The sequence below is a fragment of the Oncorhynchus tshawytscha genome, linkage group LG25 (assembly GCF_018296145.1).
Source record: "Oncorhynchus tshawytscha isolate Ot180627B linkage group LG25, Otsh_v2.0, whole genome shotgun sequence".
Lineage (NCBI taxonomy): Eukaryota > Metazoa > Chordata > Actinopteri > Salmoniformes > Salmonidae > Oncorhynchus > Oncorhynchus tshawytscha.
In genome coordinates this window covers 2,553-21,187 of record NC_056453.1, presented here as the reverse complement: position 1 = coordinate 21,187, position 18,635 = coordinate 2,553, and the positions used below count along the sequence as shown (strand labels likewise).

At 39.4% G+C, this 18,635-nt stretch overlaps 1 protein-coding gene across 3 annotated transcripts in view; it reads right to left on the bottom strand.

Moving 5' to 3' along the window:
- Nucleotides 1–11,174, bottom strand: part of LOC112224051 (cadherin-related family member 1-like) — a 165,522-nt gene extending 154,348 nt beyond the window's left edge. The window contains exons 1-3 of one of the 3 annotated variants that reach the window (XM_024400118.2): nucleotides 10,910–11,174; nucleotides 10,696–10,701; nucleotides 10,232–10,327 (exon numbers count right to left, since the gene is read on the bottom strand). In XM_024400118.2, coding sequence (XP_024255886.1) covers nucleotides 10,232–10,327; nucleotides 10,696–10,701; nucleotides 10,910–10,988 — 181 coding nt within the window. In that variant the 5' untranslated portion in view covers nucleotides 10,989–11,174. The remainder of the gene's footprint in view (nucleotides 1–10,231; nucleotides 10,328–10,695; nucleotides 10,702–10,909) is intronic. The other 2 variants (XM_024387333.2, XM_024400117.2) reach the window with 2 other exon arrangements.
- Between the last annotated feature and the right edge of the window lie 7,461 nt (nucleotides 11,175–18,635).

Sequence of the window (18,635 nt, the reverse complement as noted above, 5' to 3'; positions counted from 1 at the left end):
ATCTCATCGGCTTTTCCCCCCTCAAAATAATTGTCATACATACTGTAAAACAAATCCTGTAAATTTTACAGTAAATTACTGGCAGCAAAGAACCCAGTAAATTACTGTAGATTTACAGAACATTTACAACATTTTACTGGAACACCCAACTACAGCAACATGCTGTATTTTCTAGAATGTACAGTACTATACTGGAAGCACAGTGGATAGTGAAATGTTGCAGATCTACAATGTAGGCAGCTCGTGCCAACAATTGACAGTATTTTCTGTTCTATGTACAGTTGAAGTCAGAAGTTTACATACACCTTAGCCAAATACTTTTAAACTCATTGTTTCACAATTCACTGTCTTAGGTCAGTTAGGATCACCACTTTATTTTAAGAATGTGAAATGTCAGAATAATAGGAGAGAGAATGATTTACTTCAGCTTTTATTTATTTCATCACATTCCATCACATGGGTCAGAATTTAAGATTCACTCAATTACTATTGGGTAGCATTGCCTATAAATTGTTGAACTTGGGTCAAACATTTCGGGTAGCTTTCCACAAGCTTCACAAAATAAGTTCCCCCTGACAGAGCAGGTGTAACTGAGACAGGTTTGTAGACCTTGCTCACACACGCTTTTTCAGTTCTACCCACACATTTTCTATAGGATTGAGGTCAGGACTATGATGGCCACTCCAATATCTTGACTTTGTTGTCCTTAACCTGTCTGATATCACAAATGTATGCGATATGACGAAATACAATCACGTTTAGACACACACACACACACACACACACACACACACACACACACACACACACACACACACACACACACACACACACAGAGACAAATGCATGAAACCAATTGATTTATTATCGATAACATCTCACATTCTCTTGTGCTTTGATTTACTCCATAAAAGAAGGGTTCTAATTCCACCATGGAAGACACAGGGCCATGAGACACCAGTCCAGTTCCACTAACCAGCATTATTTATTTTGATAATTTGAACAGGGTGAGGGAGCACAAAGCACACACAAGCTGCATTCAGTAACAATATTCTTCTTTGTCTTTTAAATAAAAGGCAGTTGCTCCCTGACAACACAAGGAACTTTGATCGTATTAAAAGGGCAAGGGAGACTAGCCAATAGAAGCATATACTCAATCATAAATACCACTCAAACGGACAGCAGTTCATCCAAACTATATGGCAAGTGGCATATGGCAAATGCCAAGTGTCATACAACAAAAATCCCAAAGATGGCAAGTGCGCTCTGCCGTAGATTTTCATATTGCAAATGGTCACAAAGTCAAGACCCAAGGGTCAAATTTAGAAAATCTACAATTTTAGAAATATTCAACACCCTCTAAAAAAGTGCTTTCTGGACCATTTTTTTTTTCAAAATCTTTTGACAATTATACATATGTAATAGCCGTATGAACATACCTTTGTCTTATTTTATTGAGTTTGTCCATAAGGCCTATGTTTTGTCCATTTGCAATATATGATCATAGGAAGTCGGCCTCCGAACCCAAAAGTCAGTGAACCATAGCCAAATGGCATAAGACATGTCCAAACGTCATTCATAAGTATTGAAAGTACCAAATCAGGATGTTATGTCCACTTGCCATATATGATCATAGGAAGTCGGCTTCCGAAACCAAAAGTCAGTGAACCATGTCCAAATGGCATTTATACTAACCAAATTATATATATATATATATATCACTATGTTAAGCCCTGAATCAACCTAGATGGTCTATTTGTCATGTTTGATCAAAGGAAGTCATAGGAAGTAAGAATTTGGTGCAATGAGAGAAAAGTGGGACTGTGGATTTTTTGGAAAACATCCAAAATGCCCCCTATTGGATGGGCACAGGTGGGGAGTGCTCCCTACCCGGCCATGGACCCCTTGCATCCCCCTAAAGGCATTAAAACCATTTAAAAAATGTGCTGCTGATAACCCGTTCAGATTACCATGTCTGACAATGGGCATTTACCATCACGAATTTGACATGCTCTAATATACTGAAGAAATGCCCAATTGACCGGCCCGTTGGTCTCGGGATGCCCGGGTAGTGATAGTTGTTCCTTTCCATCGCTCGTTGGTGTTGATTTCAGCATGTCCATTTGGTGATGGTAAATCCCTCATTAAAAACATTGCAAATGTACCGTCTATTTGCAATGTCTTACAAGGGGCATTTACCATCACAAATTTGACATGTTCTAATATACTGCAAAAATGCCCAATTGACTAGCCCGTTGAGCACAGGATGGTCGAGCAGTGATAGTGGTTCCTCTCCATCACTCATTGGTGCAATGAGAGAGAAGTGGGAGTAAAAATAAAAAAATATTTTTGGGGAAAACATCCAAATTGACCAGGGGTGCCCTCTATTGGTTGGGCACAGGTGGGGTGGGGGTGGGGGGGGTGCTCCCTACACGGCCATAGACCCCTTGCACCCCCCTAAAGGCATTGAAAATCATTTAAAAAATGTGCTACTGGTAACCCGTTCAGGTAACCAGGTGCCCGACTGTCCTTTTGCAATGTCTTACAATGGATATTTACAATCACGAATTTGACATACTCTAATGTACTGCAGAAATGCCCAATTGACTGGCCCATTGAACGCCGAGCACTGATGGCTGTTCCTCTCCATCGCTTAAACTTATTGCAAATGGACGAAAGTCAGCCATCAAGTCAGCATCCATCAGTCAATAAGATATCATTCTGACACCAAACTGATACATACCTACACCAAACCCACTTTGTCCAACACATTTAGAATCCAACTATCACATATTTCAGAGCAGGCCGAATATTCACACGCCTTCAGTTTAAACCATAGTAAAAACTTTAAAAACGTGGTTACGTTCTAGCTACAGCTCCAGTTCTGACATTATGTGTAGGTCTAGCTGAGGCGACCCCGAATCCCAAGTTTTGGCTCGATTGGTCATTCGGAGCCCGAGCAGTAATTAGTACTGAAAATCAATTTTTTTGTGCGTTGCTATGCGGTCCCTGAATGAGCTATCTTACAGAACCTGTACGGTCTGTGTCTATGGGCCGAAGTGGTCTCAATGCAACTAGTCTTGTGATTCTGTACCTTTTCTAAATGTCATAATTTTCGCAATATTTAAAACGAATTGAGGTCATTGCAAACGGTTGAGGCTATTTCTCATCTGGAGACACATAACTCACCGTGCACTATCGACTTAGAAATCTGTTCTAGAGCTTAAGTTTCCGAGCTCTAGGTCTGACGGTTCTTTGATGGTGCGAACGCCAGTATCTATTGCAGACTCTGTGTGTCTGTAAGCCCCACACTGTTAATTCATCCTTGCTGTGAGTGTGTGTGAGAGTTTTCCTTGGACATCTGTTGGGAGAAATTACTGATTTAAGTTCATTTTGGAAAGATGTGACCTTTTTAACCCTTCGAAAGAGCCCCTATGACCCCAATTTAAGGCACTTCCGTTTGGCACAGGAAGCTGAAAGTAAACACATATCCTCATCGGGGTAGGCCTTTACAGAATCCCAAGTTTCAAGTCTTTACGTTAAGAACTGACTGATGTACAGAGGGTTGAATGCAGTGTTTTTACCTAACTGCAGGTTGGTAAAATCAAAAAGTGTTTAGGGTGAATTTAACCACTTCCGGTTGCTCCAGGAAGCTTAGAATCCCCACAGGTAGTCCTCATAGTGGCCTGATGGATTTTCATCAAAGACAGTTTGATATGGCATTCATAACCCCCATAGGCTTCAGGTTGAAGTCAGGGCAGCAGGAAATGTATTCCTACGTGGAGAGATGTCATTGTAAACTGCTAGATTAAAACACCCTGCTTTCACTGTTAAGGGTTAATTCCACACGGTCAAGGTTAGGCTTGTAGAGATTGGGAGGTCCTTAGGAACGTTCCTCTGGTTGGATTATGCTTCTAGCCTTAACGGTTCTGCCACTGTCACCCAAAAGCACCTCAAATTTAGGTCAGGCTTCGTTATGGGCCTGTTATTTGCACGGTCGCTGCAGTCAGACAGAGCGAGCTACGGTCAAGTGGGGCATCTCCATGAACTCGGCACGGCCTAGAAACTACGGTGATGCCATTGGCCAACACTTTTAGTGTTGATTTTAGTCTGTCAGTTTGGTAATGGTTCAGCACTTTTTAAACTTATTGCAAAATGGACAAAGTCAGCCACCAAGTCAGCGTACATCAGTCAATAAGATATCATTCTGACACCAAACTGGTACATACTGACACCAAACCCACTTTGTCCAATTCGTTTATAAGCCAAAAATCACATATTTTAGAGCAGGCCCAAAATTCACAACGCTATTAAGTTTTAAAAACTTAAAAACATGTAGTTACGTTCTAGCTTCGGGTCCAGTTCTGACATTGTGTGTAGGCCTAGCTGAGGTGACCCTGAATCCCGAGTTTCGGCTCGATAGGTCATTCGGAGTGTGAGCAGCGACCTTAATTATTGTTGAAAATCCACTTTTCCCGGGTGTTGCTACGGTGTCCCTGAATGAGCTATCGGACAGAAACTTTAGGGTCCGTTTCTATGGGCCGAGATGGTTTCAATGCACCTAGTCTTGTTACTCTGGGACTTTTCTAAATGTCGTAATTTTCCTGATGGTCAAAATGAATTGAAGTCATTGCAAATATACGAGGCTGTTTCTCAGCCGGAGAACCTAATAGAGCCACATAACTCACTGTGTACTATCGAATTAGGCTCTAGAACATGTATACAAAGTTTCAGAGCTCTAGGTCTGACGGTTCTTTGATAGTTTGAACGCAGGTAACTATTGTACGCCCTGTGTGTCTACGTATAAGCCTCACTTTGTGTCACTCCCAATTGACTGTGTGAGTTCAGAAAATCACAGAAATCACAGAACTCCGAAACTCTCCTGAACAGATTCGTCTGAACATGCCGCAACTGGAACTGGAAAAAACAACAACATTTCTTTCACCAATTGTACATTGCACGATTTTAAATAACGATAGATAAATGGCTGTTGTCTTTTTCCTGACACCGTAGATTCATGTAATTTGACGTGAAGCCGTCAAATTAGTGCCCTATTACCGTTTTTGACCTTTAATCCCAGAAAATGGGCCTCAACTCAAAATGAATGGAGGCCTCAATGCCATCTTGTTTCTGGGCTAAAAGCCCATTTGCCCCAACCCGTGCTCACTGAGTTTTGTCTTCGAACTCTTTTCCGTTTAGGAGAAATGACCATGTCACTTTGGTGGTGTTTTGTCCATTTGCAAAAAGCAGCTATCTGGTGGAATTTTCTGGTACGGCAGAAAAATGATAAAAAATGTCAAATGTTATAAAACGGAAACCAAATGTCCGAGGCCGTCGGCATATTTTAATAACACTCGCGGGCATCTAGTAAGGGACCGTACATTTGCCATATGGAAATCCTCATCCATCATATGGGAAATTCCAAATTGTTCCCTTATGAAAGAAAATAGAGGTGTAGATAATAGTATGAAATCGATTTGTGAGAATGATTTATGCCTGTTTGCATAGAAGGTGCCATTGGATTACATAGAATTACACTACCATTCAAAAGTTTTGGGTCACTTAGAAATGTTTTTGAAAGAAAAGCAGATTTTTTGTCCATTAAAATTAATATTAAATTGATCAGAAATACAGTGTAGACATTGTTAATGTTGTAATTGACTATTGTAGCTGGAAACGAACAATTTTTTAATGGAATATCTACATAGGCGTACAGAGGCCCATTATCAGCAACCATCTCTCCTGTAATCCAATGGCACATTGTGTTAGCTAATCCAAGTTTATCAAGGCTAATTGATCATTACAAAACCCTTTTACAATTATGTTAGCACAGCTGAAAAGCCATGACATCATTTTCTGGAATTTTCCAAGCTGTTTAAAGGCACAGTCAACTTATTGTATGTTAACTTCTGACCCACTGGAATTGTGATACAGTGAATTATAAGTGAAATATTCTGTCTGTAAACAATAGTTGGAAAAATTACTTATGTCATGCACAAAGTAGATGTCCTAACCGACTTGCTGAAACTAAAGTTTGTTAAGAAATTTGTGACAAAACTCATCTCGTCTCCTCTTCTAATCTTTGTTTGATTCAAAGGAAAAAAGAACATGGTTTTTCTCAGAAACTATCCATCGTATGATTACTTTTCATTTTTAGGAAGTGTTTTACTCAATTATTTTGATCAATGGTGAGCTCACCCGTGATGTGGTGAATTGTAAATAGTAATTGCTATTAGCTATTTCAAATTGTGGCTTCTGTCAGCCGAGAGTTAGATAGTATAACCTTGTGTTACGTCAATCTTTCCTCAGTTAGCGCTAGGACTAATGCACCCTACATTTTCCAGTTTGGATGATTGTGTTGCCGTTTCTGTTGAATGTCTGAAAATTGCATCTAAAAACAAACTCGTCACGTTCAGGACAATACTTTATAAGAACTATGTTTGTGCAAAATGTTTCCTTGAAAAAACAGTGTGGCCAACTCAAACGCTGAAGCGTTCTAATCGCACCGGTTTGAGCATACGCTGCAGGGACCACTGTAGAATGATCACACCCGTTTACTGGTAAGTGTCAAGGGGTAAATAAAGGCAATTTTCTTTCCATTATGGATACATTTGAGGAAAGTGTTTCTGCCTTCTTGGTCTTCGCCTTTTCCCAATATGGTAATTCTGAGTTTCTTATGTATCATTATGATTACACCTTTAGTTTTGTTTGAGGCTGATGGAAAAAGCAGCCAGTTTGTACAAATGGTTCTCTATTCTATGTGAGTCCTTTTGGAGCAGGTGTGTTTCTTGGAGCATTGCTATATGAACATGGCTTCTTGCTAGGTTATCAGGACAGTTGGAACATTTCATAAAGAAGTTTAGGCCTTTCAACTTCCAATAGGGAATAGCTAGTATTGCCATGGTAAAAAAAAGTATTATTAATGATTTAAATTGTTATCTTTACTGTTAATAAGCCCATGGATGTGAAACAAAAAGCAGAACCCACATGCACCCGTCATCCACCTTTAAAGTTAAGTTTGCAGACTTGAGGAATTAAGGTGGGTGACGAAGAAAAAAAGAAGAGAAAAGGAAAAACAAATAGGACAACTATAACATCAATGCAAGCCTAAACTGTCAATGGAATGGCTGTGGGAGCCATAGCTCTTGTTCCATTATCCTCATTATTATTAGCAATATGATCTAAATGACCTTAAACATAATGTAGCCTCAATTTTTATTAAGCAAAAATGCAGTCTATAATCTAGACCTTCACAATAATTAAATCATTGCCTGTAGGCCAAGTCAACCCTGGGAGATAAATTCAGGAGTGTAACCTGAGTGGCACACAAAATGTCAACAGGAAGAAAAAAGTTGAATTGTGTGGTAGCCTATATGGGACTGGCGATCTATCCTGAACAGTTTATCCCATAGGGATGCAATGCGCTGTAGCTATAACGACACAGGGCGAGACCCAGATGCAGACAAAGGAGACAAATGGTTTGAGTCTCTGATATTTATTAAAAGACAAGGGGCAGGCAATAGGAAGGTTGAGGACAGGCAGAAGTTCAAAAACCAGGTCAGAGTCCGAAAGGTACCAGGCGGCAGGCTCGAGGTCAGGACAGGCTGAATGGTCAGGCAGGAGGACTCAGTGTCAGGGCAGGCAGAAAAGGTTGGAACCGGGAGGGCTAAAAAACAGAGACTAGGAACACAGGAGCACAGAAAAAACATGTTGGTACGCTTGACAAGACGAACTGGCAACAGACAAACAGAGAACACAGGTGTAAATGCACTGGGGATAATGGGGAAGATGGGTAACACCTGGATGGGGGTGGAGACAAGCACAAAGACAGGTGAAACAGATCAGGGTATGACAGTAGCCCCTCAAGGAAGCAACTCCAGTCTGTATAGCGTGTCAATACATTGAGTGTGTAAAACATTAGGAACCTCTCCTAATTTGAGTTTCAACCCCTTTTGCCTTCAGAACAGCCTCAATTCGTTGGGATATGGACTCTACAAGGTGTCGAAAGTGTTCAACAGGGATGGATGCTGACCTATGTTGACTCCAATGCTTCAAACAGTTGTGTTAAGTTGGCTGGATGTTATTCTTTAACCTGTCTCCTTCCCATCTTTACTGATTGAAGTGGATATAACAGGTGATATAAATAAGGCCTTCATCTGGATTCACCTGGTCAGTCTATACCATGGAAAGAGCAGGTGTTCCTAATGTTTTGTACACTCAGTGTACATTGTCCATTGTTCATTAGTTGGTGTGGAGTCATCATTGTCTAAATATCCTGCACCATGGGCAATATAAGAATAACAAAGTCCAATGTTCAGAAATGATAATAATGTCTTCCTTTTACCCAATTGAGGGGGTGTCCTCATCATTGTCTTATGCTAAGGGTCACATCACAGCCATAGTCTAGGCTGCATGATTGTGGGTGGATAGCATACCTGAATATTGAGACAGTCAAATTGGGGTTAGCCTAGATCTGTCGGCTCATCCCCTTTTGTGTTGGGCTTGATGTGCTTCTCGAAGAATTCCACTGCATCCTTTGCAGTGGAAAACGTGTGTGTTGTATTTCGTACGGTCAAGATGAGTTTTACCGGGATCTCAGGTTTAGATTGCGTAGCTGGGATCTCACCTCGTTGTAGGTTGCCCTCTGTTTAGCAGTTCGGCATTCAGATCGTGGTAGATTCTGATCCTCTTCTCTGCATATGATTCCTTTGCGAGGTGAACAATTTGGTGTTTGACATCAAAACTGTGGATTTGTACAATCAGGCACGACATCCATTCCGGAGAGGACCCGTGCAGTGCGCAATGTTTATCAGTGGCATGGGACTCAGCTTCTTCTGCCCAAACAGTTCATTGAAAAGATAGCTCATGAAGGAAGTTTCAAGTCCTGTGACCCTCACATTGAATTTACAGGAATAAGTTTAGAGTGATTATTTTTTAGAAAATTGATTTCCCACTGTCTCCAAATGTTACACTTTAGTTGATTAGGTATCCAGTTTAGAAATTAACAGTGCAAGAGTTTTAATTGCATGTCAAGGTCAGAGGTAATTTTCTCACAAACAATCTCTCGGATAGTAGTGGCAAAATCTTTTTCTTGCCGAATGTTGAGAGCTGCCATGTTCCCACAGGTGAATTGTGAAAGGACAGAATATGCCAGCTGCTGGAGTGAAATAGACCTGCTATTGTTCTTCGTAATCCAATGAGTCCTATACCTTATTGTAATGTTGCCAGTTAATTGAAAATAAGTGTTAATTCATAGTTATTTTGTAAAAGAAAGTCACGAGAAAGCGACCAGTTTCAATTGTTGAATAAAAATAGTCAAGTGTGATCACATGTATAGTAGAATAAATGCTCCAGTACCTGTTTTCAAAGTATTTCTGCCATTTTGTTTCATAGCTGGTAAATACATAGCACAAAATCAAAGAACTACGAATCCCTTATAGTCTATCCCACCTCGTACTGCAACACTGTCTAGCTGGGGGCTGTGAGCACAGGAAGAGCCAAGTCAAAGATTCATTTTTTAGACACTCTGTGCACAGGCCTAAAATTTGGTCTAAATAACTTGAAATGAGAGTCTACTTTTCTTCACAAGCTAGGTTGTTTTTCTATGTTTGAGTTTCAACTGCTAGGGAAGAGAAGACAATGCTTCTACTAATCAGACTCAATCGCACAAGCACAAACATGACTTAAGTCACACTATCATGGTAACCTCCTGCCCTTAAAGGAGCAGGTGAAAATGTTTGTCTCATCTGTGATATTTTGATAAATGTGATAAATTACTCATAAATTAGTCATGTCATGAAAAATACATATTATTCAATATACCACATTAGTTTCTTCTTACTAGTAATACATGTATTGTTTTAGAAACATAACAAAGCATGCTCATCTGTTTTTTTGTGTTTTGTTGGTATAATTTTCTCTGCAATTTTTTTTTATCTACCTGCCAGTGACTGGTTGACCAAAATGTTAATTTATTGCCATGTTCCTCACCTTGAAAGTTGCCTATGGGCAAGGAGAAACTGAAATCCATTGCTTGATTTTAATTAAACAGCCATTGCAAACGTCATCTAACTTTAGCCACGACGGGCTAACGATCAATGGAATTGGTAGGGGCATGTGAGCATGTATTACTTATTTTTTGCTAAATTACCATGTTAGTAACATCAAACCATATATAAAGTTGATTTCAGGTTATTTGGCAATTTTTGTGGGGGTTAGGGTCAGGTCTTACCGACAGGAGTGTCCTCTGTCAGACTGAAGAGTGCCAGGTTTCCGTTGCTACTGTAGGGCCCATTATCATAGAAAAATGGGGCGTAGTCTGCTTGTGCTAGAAGAGATAGACCAAGACTCTAATCCATTTGTTGTTATACTGTACCGCTAATTCCCCCTAATGACATTTTAGCACTGGCTGTGGGTGTCAGATAAACAGAGCAGGGTATATTGTACTAACCCCCTCTGCTTTCTCTATCCCTTGACTGGGATTACAGGTGCAGTTACGTCAACCAGCCCAAAAATATACACACTTTTCTTGACTTTTCCCCACGCCATCAAAGGTAATTAAAATAGATGTTTTTCAAATACATACAGTATTCACATGATGGTGTACTGTGGTGTAATTTTACATTCTTCAAAATCACTTGGGCGTTTCAAACAATATCCAACTACTTCTATTAAATCATAAGATGTTGCACTCACTTTCAACTAGCAGGTAAGCAGGTGACGGGAGGAAAGGCAAGCATTAAATACAGAACAGGAAAAACAGGTTCTTAGCTCTACAGTGTATGATTATGAAAATGCTAGCCATCTCTCAAAGCCCTCTAGTGCAATTGAAAACCATTAACAATCAGAACAAAGCTTAATTAAGTTGCATTCAGGTATACATGAAGCAAAAAGAAAAAGGTAGACTTACCAAAGCAAACATGCACTAATACAAGAAGCAGTGAACAATGTAACTTCTTGACATTCTTCATCCTAGAGAGAAAAGCCATGAAAGCACACCAAGAAAAGAGCTTGTGGAGGTATATACTACAGTTAGTTTTGTACACGAGGTGTCCTTCAAGGTGTTTTACAGGGAACTAGAGAAGGAAGGCTTAGGCAGATGCCCACATACTAATCCAATAACACGTCTTAACCCCGGAGACGCATATAGACCCCCCTTCTCTCCAATCAGGCCATTTACCGCCGATTGTCGGGCAGGGGGCGGGTCAGCAAGAGAGGGGCTTGGGGTCTGGGAGTGTTCACTCTGTGAGAGCCTTGCCCAGAAGGAGCTGAACTGAAAAACACTAAAAGGCTAAAAAGATATTGATTAATGTGATGAGAAAATTAGCTCATGTGTATTTAATATATAGATATCTATTACATCAAGAATACATATTTCTTCATTGATATGTAATTCATCATCTTGATTCATGCATGATTGATGTGTAATTAATGTGTAAAAAAATCTGAATTAAAATTAATGTTAAATTCATTTGTCTACAGTTGTGCAGGTGGGAATGTATTACAATTAATATTTAAATTGCTTGAATAAAGTAAAATACTGTGGGGATACAGTGCCTTACAAAAGTATTCATCCCCCTTGGCGTTTTTCATATTTTCTTGAGTTACAACCTGTAATTTAACTTCACTAAGGTAGGGGGCACAAAGTAAACTGCCTGCTACTAAGGCCCAGAAGCTAGGATATGCATATAATTGGTAGATTTGGATAGAAAACACTCTAAAGTTTCCAAAACGTATACAAAAATGTCTGTGCGTATAACAGAACTGAATTGGCAGGCGAAAACCTGAGAAATATTCATCCAGGAAGTGGGATTTTTTTATGTTTGTAGTTTTCTATTGAATGCCATTACAGTATCCATTGGCTTATGACTCAAATTGCACTTCGTGTGGCTTCCACTAGATGTCACCAGTCTTTAGAAATTGTTTCAGGCTTCTATTCTGAAAAATGAGGGAGTAAGACCACTCTGAATGAGTGGACACTGAAGGGTCTCAGAACTTTTTCATGTGCGTGACCGAGGGCACGCCTTTCTTGTTTACCTTTTATATTGACAACGTTATTGTCCGGTTGAAATATTATCGATTATTTAGACTAGAAACAACCTGAATATTGATTATAAACATAATTTGAAATGCTTCTACGAACTTTACGGATACTATTTGGATTTTGCCTGTTGTCTGCCTGTTGTGACTGCGTTTGAGCCTGTGGATTACTGAACCAAACTGGACATAGACAAATAGTCAAAATTGGTGAAGTGAAATGAAAAAATTATGGAAAAGTGGTGATTGCATATGTATTCACCCCCTTTGCTATGAATCCCCTAAATAAGATAACCTCAGAAGTAAAAAAAATCGTGAAATAAAGTCCACTAGTGTGCAATCTAAGTATATATACACCTGTTCTGAAAGATCCCAGAGGCTGCAACACCACTAAGCAAGGGGCACCACTAAGCAAGCGGCACCATGAAGACCAAGGAGCTCTCCAAACAGGTCAGGCACAAAGTTGTGGAGAAGTACAGATCAGGGTTGGGTTATAAAAAAAATATCTCAAACCTTGAACATCCCACAGAGCACCATTAAATCCATTATTAAGAACATGGATAGAATATGGCACCACAACAACTCTGCCAAAGAGAGGGGTGCCCACCAAAACTCACAGAACAGGCAAGGAGGGCATTAATCAGAGAGACAACAAAGAGACCAAAGATAACCCTGAAGGAGCTGCAAAGCTCTACAGCGGAGATTGGAATATCTGACCATAGGGCGACTTTAAACCGTACACTACACAGAGCTGGGCTTTACGGAAGAGTGGCCAGAAAAAAAAGCCATTGCTTAAAGAAAAAAATAAGCAAACACGTTTGGTGTTCCCCACAGGCATGTGAGAGACTCCCCAAACATATGGAAAAAGGTACCCTGGTCAGATTAGACTAAAATTGAGCTATTTGGCCATCAAGAAAAACACTATGTCTGGCGCAAACCCAACACCTCTCATCACCCCGAGAATACCATCCCCATAGTGAAGCATGGTGGTGGCAGCATCATGTTGTGGGGATGTTTTTCATCGGCAGGGACTGGAAAACAGGTCAGAATTGAAGGAATGATGGATGGCACTAAATACAGGGAAATTCTTGAGGGAAACCTGTTTCAGTCTTCCAGAGATTTTAGACTGGGACGGAGGTTCACCTTCCAGTAGGACAATAACCCTAAGCATACTGCTAAAGCAACACTCGAGTGGTTTAAGGGGAAATATTTAAATGTCTTTGAATGGCCTAGTCAAAGCCCAGACCTCAGTCCAATTAAGAACCTCTTCACCAGTGGAACCCATCCAACTTGAATCAGTTGGAGCAGTTTTGCCTTGAAGAACTGGCAAAAATCCCAGTGGCTAGATGTGCCATGCTTATGGGGACATACCCCAATTGTTATACACACTCAAGTTTCCTGTTTTTTCACTATAAAAAAATATGTATTATATCCAAAGTGGTAGGCATGTTGTGTAAATCAAATGAAAACAAAAAAAACAACAATTTTAATTCCAGGTTGTAACGCAACAAAATAGGAAAAATGCCAAGGGGGTGAATACTTTTGCAGGCCACTGTAGTTATTTTGACAGCGTGGTTATTGGTGTCGTGGTAGATACTGTTTTTGTGCGTCATCACTCACTGCTCCTATCCCTGATGCCACACCCTCTAAATTATAAACCTGGATTAGCTAACACAACAAGCCATCGGAACACAGGAGTGATGGTTGCTGATAATGAGCCTATGTACACCTATGTAAATATTCCATTAGAAATCACCCGTTTCTAGCTACAATAGTTATTTACAACATTAACAATTTCTATACTGTATTTATGATCAATTTGATATTTTAATGGACGAAAAAATGTGCTTTTCTTTCAAAAACAAGGACATTTCTAAGTGACCACAAACTTTTGAATGGTAGTGTATGTTCAACCACAAGAGTACTAATGAGCTATCTGTGATAGAAAAAAATGATTCATAGTAGAGGATGACTGAAATTATATTATTTCAGTGTATATAAGGGAAGGACAGGTTAAAACTTCTTTGGGATGGTGGGCAGCATTTTCACTTTTGGATGAATAGCGTGCCCAGAGTGAATTGCCCCCTACTCAGTCCCAGATGCTAATATATGCATTTTATTATTAGCATTGGATAGAAAACACTCTGAAGTTTCTAAAACTGTTTGAATGATGTCTGTGAGTATAACAGAACTCATATGGCAGGCAAAAACCTGAGAAAAAATCCAAACAGGAAGTGGGAAATCTGTGGTTTGTAGTTTCTGAACTCACCCCTGTCGAATACAGAGTGGTATATGGATTATTTTGCACTTCCTAAGGTTTCCATTAGATGCCAACCTCTTTAAAAGTATTTAGAACTTTGTTTCAGGCTTATCACGTGAAGGGGGGCCGGATGGCAGCTGTTTGACTAAGGGGTCTGCCTGCAGCCTCGTTCTCAGTCACGCGCTTTCACATGAGGTAGCTCTCGTTCCATTGCTTTTCTACAGACAATGGAATTATCCGGTTGGAACATTATTGAACTTTTATGATAAAAACGTCCTAAAGATTGATTCTATACCTAGTTTGACAAGTTTCTTCGACCTGTAATATAACTTTTTGTCCGACTGGACCAGATCGCGCTTTTGGATTTGTTTACCAAACACCCTAACAAAAAAAGCTATTGAACAGAAATGGTGGACATTATCAAACAAAACAAGCATTTATTGTGGAACTCTGATTCCTGGGAGTGGATTCTGATGAAGATCATCAAAGGTAAGTTAATATTTATAATGTTATTTATGAATAATGATTGCCTACCCAACATGACGGATATTTCTCTGGCAGGTTTGGGCTCTGAGCGCCTTTCTCAGATTATGCTTTTTCCGTAAAGTTTTTTTGAAATCTGACACAGTGGTTGCATTAAGTTCTTATGGTATAGGGGACGCTTGCGTCCCACTTGGGCAAAAGCCAGGGGAAATGCAGGGCGGCAAATAAATAAAAATGATATAAAAATCCAACTTTCATTAAATCACACATGTAAGATACTCAATTAAAGCTACACTCGTTGTGAATCCAGCCAACATGTCAGATTTTAAAAAGGCTTTTCGGCGAAAGCATAAGAAGCTATTATCTGATGATAGCACAACAGTAAACAAAGAGGGTAGCATATTTCAATCCTGCAGGGGCTACACAAAACGCAGAAATAAAATATAAAACATGCCTTACCTTTGACAAGCTTCTTTTGTTGGCACTCCAATATGTCCCATAAACATCACAATTGGTCCTTTTGTTGGATTAATTCCGTCCATATTTTTCCAAAATGTCAATTTATTTGGCCCGTTTGTTCCAGGAAAAAATTACAAAATATTTCAAAAGTTGCCTATAAACTTTGCCAAAATATTTCAAACTACTTTTGTAATACAACTTCAGGTATTTTTAAATGTTAATAATCAATCAAATTGATGACGGGTCTATCTGTGTTGAATGCAGGAACACAACAAACCAAGCTACTTTTCAAGTCTTGCGCAACTCTCAACAGTGTTACGCAGTTCCTAGATGGCCAGACTTCTTCATTGCGCAAAGGAATAACCTCAACCAAATTCCAAAGACTGGTGACATCCAGTGAAAGCGGTAGGAACTGAATACAAGTTCCTAAGAATAATTGTTTGCCAATGAGAACGCAATGAACAGACAGAGACCTAAAAAAAAAATCTGAATGCTTAGTCCTCAGGGTTTTGCCTGCTACATAAGTTCTGTTATACTCACAGACATGATTCAAACAGTTTTAGAAACGTCAGTGTTTTAGTGTTTTCTATCCAAATCTACAAATAATATGCATATCTTATATTCTTGGCATGAGAAGCAGGAAGTCGAATAATATAATGAGTATTTCTCTGAATTCATGTGGCTCTCTGCAATATCTGTTCCAAACTACATGTGTTGGAACTACTGAACTTAACACGCCAATGTAAAATAAGATTTTTGGATATAAATATGAACTTTACCGAACAAAACATACATGTATTGTGTGACATGAAGTCCTATTAGTGTCATCTGATGAAGATCATCAAAGGTTAGTGATTCATTTTAACTCTATTTGTGCTTTTTGTGATTCCTCTCTTTGGCTGGAAAAATGGCTGGGTTTTTCTGTGAGTTGGTGGTGAACTAACATAATAGTTTGTGGAGCTTTCGCTGTAAAGCATTTTTAAAATCAGACACAGTGGCTGGATTAATGAGAATTGTATCTTTAAAATGGTGCCTCATACTTGTATGTTTGAGAAATGTGAGTTATGAGATTTCTGTTGATTTGTATTTGGCGCCCTGCAATTTCATTGGCTGTTGGCAAGGGGTTCCACGAGGGGTTCCTGTCCTAGACAGGTTAATATTGAATACTGAAATGTCAGGGCTCTTAGCGCAGCTCACTTTTGATGCCTCAAATGCTGTACTTCACAAGAGATTGGAAAATCAACGTGGGCTGTTGGATCCAAGTAGTTAATGAAGTTGGGATGTTCGACAGAAACATTTGATTGAATGGTAATAGCTCTTCCATTCCTGTTTCAATGAGTAGGCCAAAGTAGGCTGAACAAAGCCTATAATAGTATGCTTGTGGGTGTTCATTCTGAGCTTGTTTGACAGTTAGCCAGCGAGCTGTCATGTTTGCGAGTCTCAGAACTACTGAAATCTATTTCCAGTGCCGTGGGAAGTTTCACTTAATCGTTTTACACGTGTTGCTGTTGTAGACGGATGAACCTTGCCAAGTGTTTATACGACGTTCACTTAAACAGGTAAATCCTGTCAGAACCCGTAGCGTTCTGAAGCGTCCACCATCAAAATCAAATTGTATTTGTCACATACACTTGGTTAATGCGAGTGTAGAGAATTGCTTTTGCTTCTAGTTCCGACAATGCAGTAATAACCAACAAGGAATATAACCTAACAATTTCACAACAACTACCTTATACACACAAGTGTAAAGGGATGAAGATTATGTCTATAAAGATATATGAATGAGTAATGGTACAGAACGGCATAGGCAAGATGCAGTAGATGGTATTGAGTACAGTATATACATATGAGATGAGTAATGTAGTGTATGTAAACATATAAAAGTGGCATTGTTTAAACTAGTGATAATATTACAGATGGCATTGATTTAAAGTGAGATGCCAGTATGAGTGGCATTGTTTTTTACATCATTTTTTACAATATTAAAGTGGCTGGAGTTGACTCAGTATGTTGGCAGCAGCCACTCAATGTTAGTGGTGGCTGTTTAAACCTCTTGCAGCTCCCCCCCCTACTTTGTGCAATTTCTGCCTGAAGACATACCCAAATCTAACAGCCTGTAGCTCAGGCACAGAACCAAGGATATGCATATTATTGGTACCATTTGAAAGAAAACACTCTGAAGTTTGTGTAAATGTGAATTGAATGTAGGAGAATAACACACAATAGATCTGGTTTAGATAAAACAACAATTTCTTTTTGTATCATCATCTTTAAAATGAACAAGATAAAACAAACATTCAGATAGGATGATGGGGACAATTCCAGTGAAAAATATAAGAGGGCAACAGTACTTGTGCAAAGTTTCAGAGTGATAAATTCCAAAATGAGTGTGCTACATTACATTTATCATGAAGGTCTACCACACAAGTATCCCAAATGTACCCAAGTGGCCAAATTGGTGAAGGTATACATTTTGAAATAAATAACTATATACAAAATACCAAAATGGTATTCTAACACACCCCTCCAAAAAAAATGGAGAAAAAAAATGGAAAAAACAAATAGTTATTGATTAAAAAATATGAAAAAAAATGATATACAGTGGGGCAAAAAAGTATTTACTCAGCCACTAATTGTGCAAGTTCTCCCACTTAAAAATATGAGAGAGGCCTGTAATTTTCATCATAGGTACACTTCAACTATGACAGACAAAATGAGGAAAAAAAATCCAGAAAATCACATTGTAGGATTTTTAATGAATTTATTTGCAAATTATGGTGGAAAATAAGTATTTGGTCAATAACAAAAGTTTATCTCAATACTTTGTTATATACCCTTTGTTGGCAATGACAGAGGTCAAACGTTTTCTGTAAGTCGTCACAAGGTTTTCACACACTGTTGCTGGTATTTTGGCCCATTCCTCCATGCAGATCTCCTCTAGAGCAGTGATGTTTTGGGGCTGGTGCTGGGCAACACAGACTTTCAACTCCCTCCAAAGATTTTCTATGGGGTTGAGATCTGGAGACTGGCTCGGCCACTCCAGGACCTTGAAATGCTTCTTACAAAGCCACTCCTTTGTTGCCCGGGTGGTGTGTTTGGGATCATTGTCATGCTGAAAGACCCAGCCACGTTTCATCTTCAATGCCCTTGCTGATGGAAGGAGGTTTTCACTCAAAATCTCACGATACATGGCCTCATTCATTCTTTCCTTTACACGGATCAGTCGTCCGGGTCCATTTGCAGAAAAACAGCCCCAAAGCATGATGGTGTCCTTTGACAGCTCTTTGGTCTTGGCCATAGTGGAGTTTGGAGTGTGACTGTTTGAGGTTGTGGACAGGTAACAAGTTCAAACAGGTGCCATTAATACAGGTAACGAGTGGAGGATAGAGGAGCCTCT